Source organism: Atractosteus spatula, chromosome 6, assembly GCF_055471065.1.
Source record: "Atractosteus spatula isolate fAtrSpa1 chromosome 6, fAtrSpa1.hap1, whole genome shotgun sequence".
Classification (NCBI taxonomy): domain Eukaryota; kingdom Metazoa; phylum Chordata; class Actinopteri; order Semionotiformes; family Lepisosteidae; genus Atractosteus; species Atractosteus spatula.
The window spans coordinates 34,128,640-34,137,329 of NC_142711.1; the positions used below are offsets into that span (position 1 = coordinate 34,128,640).

At 40.9% G+C, this 8,690-nt stretch overlaps 1 protein-coding gene across 1 annotated transcript in view; it reads left to right on the top strand.

The window, feature by feature from the left end:
• sspo (SCO-spondin) overlaps nt 1-7,754 on the top strand; it is a 129,121-nt gene extending 121,367 nt beyond the window's left edge. Inside the window, exons 108-113 of the mRNA XM_088918147.1 lie at nt 2,408-2,622; nt 2,963-3,058; nt 4,779-4,839; nt 5,600-5,730; nt 6,139-6,289; nt 7,523-7,754. Of these exons, the coding sequence (XP_088774273.1) occupies nt 2,408-2,622; nt 2,963-3,058; nt 4,779-4,839; nt 5,600-5,730; nt 6,139-6,289; nt 7,523-7,545 (677 nt within the window). The 3' untranslated portion in view covers nt 7,546-7,754. The remainder of the gene's footprint in view (nt 1-2,407; nt 2,623-2,962; nt 3,059-4,778; nt 4,840-5,599; nt 5,731-6,138; nt 6,290-7,522) is intronic.
• The last annotated feature ends 936 nt before the right edge of the window (nt 7,755-8,690 follow it).

Genomic DNA, 8,690 nt, shown 5'->3' on the forward strand with positions numbered 1-8,690 from the left:
GAATTGTTGTAATTCAGCCACATTGGAGGGTTTTCGAGCCTTAACCGCTTTTTTAAGGTCATGCCACAACATCTCAATTGGATTCAGGTCAGGACTTTGACTAGGCCACTCCAAAGTCTTCATTTTGTTGTTCTTAAGCCATTCAGAGGTGGACTTGCTGGTGTGTTTTGGATCATTGTCCTGCTGCAGAACCCAAGTGCGCTTCAGCTTGAGGTCACGAACAGATGGCCGGACATTCTCCTTCAGGATTTTTTGGTAGACAGCAGAATTCATGGTTCCATTTACCACAGCAAGTCTTCCAGGTCCTGAAGCAGCAAAACAGCCCCAGACCATCACACTACCACCACCATATTTTACTGTTGGTATGATGTTCCTTTTCTGAAATGCTGTGTTACTTTTATGCCAGATGTAATGGGACACACACCTTCCAAAAAGTTCAACTTTTGTCTCGTCAGTCCACAGAGTATTTTCCCAAAAGTCTTGGGGATCATCAAGATGTTTTCTGGCAAAACTGAGACGAGCCTTTATGTTCTTTTTGCTCAGCAGTGGTTTTCGTCTTGGAACTCTGCCATGCAGGCCATTTTTGCCCAGTCTCTTTCTTATGGTGGAGTCATGAACACTGACCTTAACTGAGGCAAGTGAAGCCTGCAGTTCTTTGGATGTTGTTGTGGGTTTTTTTCTGACCTCTTGGATGAGTCGTCGCTTCGCTCTTGGGGTAATTTTGGTCGGCCGGCCATTCCTGGGAAGGTTCACCACTGTTCCATGTTTTCACCATTTGTGGATAATGGCTCTCACTGTGGTTTGCTGGAGTCCCAAAGCTTTAGAAATGGCTTTATGACCTTTTCCAGATTGATAAATCTCAATTACTCTGTTTCTCATTTGTTCCTGAATTTCTTTGGATCGCAGCATGATGTCTAGCTTTTGAGGATCTTTTGGTCTACTTCACTTTGTCAGGCAGGTCCTATTTAAGTGATTTCTTGATTGAGAACAGGTGTGGCAGTAATCAGGCCTAGGTGTGGCTAGAGAAATTGAACTCAGCTTTCCAAAGATGTGATAAACCACAGTTGATTTATGTTTTAACAGGGGGGGCAATCACTTTTTCACACAGGGCCATGTAGGTTTGTATTTTTTTTTCCCTTAATAATAAAAACCTTCATTTAAAAACTGCATTTTGTGTTTACTTGTGTTATCTTTGTCTAATATTTCAATTTGTTTGATGATCTGAAACATTTCAGTGTGACAAACATGCAAAAAAAAAAAGAAATCAGGAAGGGGGCAAACACTTTTCACACCACTGTATATCTTTTACCATAGTGCCCACTTTGAACTCAAAAGACAGAAAAAATTCAAAAATAAACTTTGTGTATAAAGCTGAGTGGCAGCACATTGGTACAGTAGTTAACATTGCTGCTTCACATCCTTGGAACCCTGGGTTCAATTCCTGGGGTGCCATCAGCTTGCAGTTTGTATGTTTGCATCCATTTTAGCTGGGTATAACCTACATACCGGTAATAATTGGATTCTGGGAAAATTGTGTGAGTCAATGATTGTGTTAGTGTGTCTGTTTGCCCTGTGATGGACTAACATCCCATCCAGGATGTGTCCTGCATTGTGTCCATTGCTTGCCGGGATAGGCTCTTGCTCACCTTTGACCCTGAATTAGAAGAAGCAGTTAGAAAATGGATGGATAAATGTAGAGTATTATTTCTTGCAAAACGAGTGATGTTTATTTTAAAATAATTTGGTAGGCCACAAAACCTTTGGGATGTTAAATGTGCCACAACTTAAACAAGGTCAGAAAGCACTACCCTCAGCCATTCATTTCTGTTTCTGTCTCTTCATCTCAGTGGTTAATGAGCTGTTTTGTGTTGTCTCTTATGTATTATCTACTACTTGTACAGCACAGACAGTTCTAAAAAACTGCAGCCTATTATCAATCTTATCTATTTTATTATCCCAGTTTTCTTCCTATTCTATTAAATATTTAAATAAATAAATTACCCCATTTCATGCAACTACTTGTTATGGCAATAAAAGCATTGAACTAAATAGCTTAAATGCACATATTTAACCTCTTCTGGCTTGATAACATATACAGTATTTTAATTTTACACACACATACAGTATATACTGTATACTGTAGTGCATTTCCCACTACATACAACATATACTGTATATTTACAAATTATAATGTTTCTGTACTGAGTATCATGACAAATACAACACTACCAGAAGTCTTACGACTGGTCTGCTTCTCTTAGAAGTTATAAATGGTATCTTTAATTGAAGTGGAGCTACAGACATAATCTGAGCCCCTTTATTGCACTGTGACTATGCTGTGTCCAAAGCTCTGTAATGTAGCCCATAAACAAATGCAGTGCAATCACTGTGCCTTGTACTGTGACAGATTGCCCGGTGGGAGAGAGATGGAAGAGGGCATCTGAGCAGGTTGCAGTGTGTGAGAGGAGCTGCCAGGACATGTACCTGCCTGGCCCAGTGAACTGCAGCGCCCCTGGTGAATGGGAGGGCTGTGTGTGCGATCCAGGACGTTATCGCAGTGCTAAAGGAGACTGCGTGATGGCAGCACACTGCGAGTGTCAGGATGGAGAAACACCACGCCAGGTAAGAAGATTAGTTTCTAATGCAGCAAAACATTCCAACTACTTGCAGGCATTTAATCCTCAGAGCTCACATTATTACTTCCCTTTCTCTTCTTCATTTTTCCAGGCATACATTTTCATCTGTCTCCCATCCTTAATTTTCTCTTATTTAGTCTCTCACAATGTTAAAGGTGTAAGAGTGCAGTATAAATTTGACTCTCTCTCTTATACTGACTTACTCACAATACTGACTTTTCCTCTGACAGTTTTTCTTTTTGGGTCTTTTATCTTGCTAGCTCACTACAATATTCAAGATCTAAGTCCTATATCGCTATTCAACCAATTCTCTCTCTCTGTTTCAGGCAGGATCTCAGTGGTCAGAGGGCTGTGCGATGTGTCGCTGTGTCAACGGACTGAAGGTGTGCGAGACTGGTTGCCCTCTAGTGGAGTGTGTGGAGGTGAGGAATCCTTGGGTCAGCAGGGAAGTATTTGATTGGCTATTCTCACAGTGAAGGAGATTCCATTCAGGTTTTGGAAGTCATTGAGGGGGTGGAGTCATCAGAAAGATTTACCTGTAATGTATGCAAATCAGCATTATCACTCGGTAGCCATCAGTGGGCAACAAAGCATTAGGAGTATTATTTTTTTAGATGGTCTTATTGCTGTGAGCACTGCTGCCTAGCATCTTTTGGGTCCTGGGTAAGATTCTGGCCTGGGACGTCTTCTGGGTTCTGACTTCCTTCCACATGTTTCTAATTGATGTTTTTAAATAGCCTTTATTGTGTCCTAAGGTTCTTGGTGGCTGTGACCCTAAATCACACACACCTCCATCCGTCAGTACTTGATGAAAGCACCTTTGACAGCAATTACAGCTGTGAGCCATTTTTGAATATGTCTCTACCTACGGTACTTTGGTATTTTTTTCCCCCTATTCTCCTTTTGAAAACTTGAACCCATTCTTTCAAGTTGGTTGTGGTCTCATTGAATGGCATTAATTTTCAAGTCTTGCTAGAGGTTTTCTAAAAAAATTAAATAAGGATGCTGATTATGCTTCTCCAGAACATTTACTTTCTTCTCATTAAACCAGTCTAGTAGAGGTCTGGCCTTGTGCTTTATGTCATCATTCAGCTGAAAGGTCTGCTGAAAAATCAATCCCAGTTTTAGGTCTTCAGCAGACTGGAAGATGCAGATTTTTCTCTAAGATTTGCCTGAATTCCACTCCATCTATTTCCCTCTCAATCTGAAGAAACTTTCTAGTTCCCGCTAAGAAGAGTAACCCCATAACACAACACTGATACCACCATACTTGGAGATAGGTATGGTCTTGACCAAGTGATGTGTTAGATTAGGTTTGTGTCAGACGTTATGCTTTGCATTTAGACCAACAAGTATAAAGTCTAGTTTGAGAAAAACAGCTTTTGCCACATTTATGCAGTGACATGTGATTTGTTGCCAACCCCAGGCAGGATTTGAGATGGGATTGCCTCTCTGTCATACAAGACTGATTGTAGCCTGATCAGAATATTGTTGACTAATGGGTATTTTCCCCCTCTCGGCCATTGAAATCCAATTCTTCACATTTGACATCATGGTGGATCCCTCATTAGTACTGGATAATCTGTTGTGTGTCATTTTCTTTATCTTAGTGTTCCAGATAAGTGTATGTATATTTATTTGATGCTGTGCTTTCCTGGAACTGGCTGGAGTCAGTCTGGCTAAGTGCAATGAGCTTCAGGACTAGCAGTGTCAGGAGACTTTTCTCTGAGCCCAAGTCTAGGCTTTGCAATGCCTCGTGTTGGTAGTAGGGATGTGGGTTGCTTTGTTATAATGCACTTAGTGTTTAAGTGTTCTTATTTGAATTAGTTCGGGTGGTGGACACGGACACTTTGTGGAGTTTCTTTGTAATTGTTTCATTAATTTACTCGCATATAATTCTGAATGTAAGGATTCTTTGTCTCCAGATTTTGGATCTCTGGAGGTTTACATTGTTGTGATGTGTTAATAGTTTAGAAGTAATTGCTTATTCATTGGTGGAACCCAATCTGCTGTTTAAAACTGGGTATCAACTTCAATGACATGGCTGGGAAGCTTATACCTGACTCCAACAAATCTTTGAGTAGAGATTTTCCTCCTGTTCCAAGTCTCAACAAATTCTATCTCTGTATATCTCACTCTCAGGGGGAGGTGAAGGTGGAAGAGCCTGGTAGCTGCTGTCCAGTGTGCAGGAAAGAGTTTCCAGGTAAGAGAAAAGATGGCGCCCTGGTGTGGCTTTCAGTGTGTGTCACCGAGTTCAGGTTGAGCTGGGACACACAATGATTGAAAACAAAGAGTGTGAATTAGAGACAGCAGCAGCGGAAAAAACAGTGAGGTGAGAGAGACCAGAGTAAATTTGTAAGGTCTTTCGTTAATGTCAAAGTCAGTAGGTTAAGGAAAAGATTAGAAAAGATTATCTAAAGTGCATATGGATGTCACATTCAAATTCCTATTCATATTTGTAGCTCAACAACAATAGTTCTGTTCTTTCTGCTTCTTTTCACATCCTTTTTGCTGCTTTATCTCCTAGCATATTAACTCAACACCACTGATGGGTACAGATTCATATAGTTTCCATTTAAGTTTTTTAGCATTTTAGAATTATCACCACCACTAGATGCAAGTTTTAGCTCCCCTTGAACTGTTTCAGAAAGGAGCTGTTCCACTTGGTCACTCTTCCAAAACCAGACTGACCTTGGAGACTGTTACCCAGTTCTGAGTCCCCTACAGTGATTGTGTGCTGTTGCTTAGATCAACATTTTACAATAAACAAAAATGCTGTCAGATCTCTTCATATCAAACTTGTGTCAAAATATACTCTGCACGGTGTACGCGAATAACTTCCCTGACAGCATGACTCTGCATGTGTGCGTAAGTGTTTTATTGTCTCAGCGGTTCATTGTCCATGTGCAGAAGAGTCTTTACTTATACTCTCCATTTCACCTTCATATTCTCTGCCTGTGCAGAAGAGCCCATAGCAGTCTGCCGGCGCTACACAGAGGTTAGGAACATCACCAAGGGAGACTGTCGCCTTGACAACGTCAAAGTCAGCTACTGTCGTGGACGCTGTCTGTCCATGACCAACGTTATAGCAGAGGTGTCTTTTATATAAGTGTTTTTTGTCTCTGTAACTGCCCCTTCTTTTATCTATCTGCAATTCTGGGTTTCACCCCATAGACTCTAGCCACTGTGTCTACTGTATATTGTCCATTGCACCCTATCAAAAAGTCTGTATATCTGCTACACTGCCTTTGTCTTAAAGTCAGATGATGGTTTCAGGTTTCCACATCGTAATTCATATGACTGTGTCTCTGTTAGTCCTCCAGAATCAAGTTCATCCCAGATCCACTCTAGTAAAGGCTGTATGATAACAATATTAATGAGTCTCCTATGGGTGACTCAGTCTGCCGAGCTCTGGTAGCAGGCAGTGTGAGTGTATTTTCACTGTGCAGTCTCTAGGACCCCCGTAAGAGAAAGTCTCACTCAGTGCCTCTGTCATTTCCAGGAGCCCTATCTGCAGGCTGTGTGTGAGTGCTGTAGTTACCGACTGGACCCCCAGAGCCCAGTGCGTATCCTAAGCCTGCAGTGTGAGAGCGGGGAGACAGAGCCGGTTGTGTTGCCTGTCATCCATAGTTGTGAGTGCACCAGCTGCCAGGGTGAGTCTATACACTGCATATTGCCCAGCGTTCTCTAGGAATGCTAATTCTCACAGTGAAAACTTTACACACTCGCCGTCTCTCTGAGCACTGAGAACTACTACACCATCCTCACTGATTCTCTCATGGCCCTGCACATTTTCACACACTTCCCCACTACATCACAAGTACACAGCTCCAGCCTCAAAGGAAAGAAATGGTACAAAGTCTTGCAAGACCACCAATAGAGGCAATTCCCAACCTGTGGTCTGCAGTTATTATAGAGGGTGATGGGGAAAGAGAAAAGAGAAACGTGGAATCAAGATTTAGTCTTCAGTCTGTCATCACTCCAATTTGACATCCCATTTTCGACATCAGGAAAGCTGTATCAGCCTTATTGAACTACTCCACATACACAAGTTCACAGACAGCCACAGCAATGCTTCAAAATCTCTGTTAAGGTGATGAATACTGTAAGCATTTAGCCTATTTGTAATTGTTAGATTTCCCTATCTAGAGGAGAGTAAAAACAGTAGCATGTGATGGTTTGAAAAATTGTAAAGAGGTACCTAACCTTGAAAACAATAGGAACTGCAGACCACCGGAAATCTTAGGAAAGGTTACACAGATCAAACCAGGACAAGAATTAGTTCAATCTGGAAGTTAGAGGTACTGTACATGAACAGAGGGACTACTGATTGCATTTCAAACACCCTTTTCAGACTGTAGTTTCCACACCTACAGTAACTAAGAATTTATATTCATGAAACCTTTTGGTAAATTTTACATTTTAAAGTACTTTATGTGTAACTTTAAATATCCATGTTCAGTAAATCCATACAAAAGACTGTTAATATAAAAAAAATTAGCTTGCTCATTACACAATTAAGTGTGTAAAACATTCAAGGGCATTAAGATCCAGCAAACTAGAATTGCTAAGTCCATATTTAACTAATGAGAAGTATTTTCAGGAATAACATGTTCAAATAACCCCTGAAAATACTTCACACTATTTTCAGATTTTAGACTATTGTATACAGTATTTTGTGACACAAATGTGTCATTTTTTCTGAAATCCCATTAGTGCACAGCAAAAACAACAACTTTCTCTTCACTGTCCCAAGACTTTTCACTGTGTAAGAGCTCCATAAAGAGAGTGAGACTAGTAAAAGCCCAGTAAGCATGTCAGTGTACACCAAGTCAGGGAACGTGAGCCTTCACTAACCTTGGGGCGTAACTGTGCTTGCATTTCAGGGGGAGACTTGTCAAAACGTTGAACATGCCCTGAATGAAAGGTGACAACACAGACTTGGACAGACAGACAAACTCTGTCTCAGAGCTCCTGTGCAAACCTGCGCTGTAGTCTGTAGTCATTATATGACTGTATCCCTTTTATAGAGTGTGTTATTAAACTCTCTGTGATGTTTATTCTGTACAGCAATTTTTTCCAATAAATATTGAGCAAGCTGTGGCTTCTAGGATTGCATATTTGCTTCCTGAGGGTGACTCGTGTGGTGCTCCAGTATGTGGGAACAACTCTACAGTCTGCCTGCTGTGATCCTGGACCACAGACGCATAACTCCAGCACAGAACACACTGAGCAATCGATCACTCAGCACCTGCAGTTAACACCAAGAGGGAGGTATTACAGGACAGGTGAAATAAAAGCTTGGCATAGGAAATTGTTTACCATTCAGTAGTTTGTAACCATATCAGGTTATGTGCTCACACCCGAAGAAGGCTCCATAGCCGAAATGTTGTGTTTCTTCTTTTCAGCATGAGTTATTTGTTGTTTCTCATCAAACTGTTCCAATGCTTGCAATCATTTGTATTCTCCCTCTTTTCCATTCCAATTACTTCCTTTATTATTTCTCCAAAGAGGCTAGCTACCTTATTTAAAGAAAAATGAAGCTTATCTGCTTGAAGGAGGATCTTTTTTTTTTGGTTTTACATTCTGACACACACTTTAGAACACATCTTAGCATTCATAATTATATTGCAATATATAACCAAAAGCAGAGCTCCCCCTACTGGGAGAGGATAGGCATATACTCCCATCTTTGTCTCCAGGCCTCAGGCCTCCTTTGACTCCAAAGATTCTGCAAAGACCTGATGGAACTCCTCAGCCTGTTAGAGATTCCAGAGAGTCTGGCACAATTATAAAAAAACCCAACATGTAACACGCAGGCACAGCAATTTCTTCTATTTCTCCTTTATTCAGGTTTAATAGTCACATCACTAGTTAACAATTAACCACAATAAACACTTCTTTCAAACAAAAAAAATAACAATAGAACCCTGTAAATGATGAATACGGGTTTATCAAACATATGCCATTGCCTTCTGCACTCTTTTTATTCTTTGTTCCATCAGGATTTTTACACATTCTGGGCGCTTTCGTAGCAGAAGCAGGCCTAGGGGG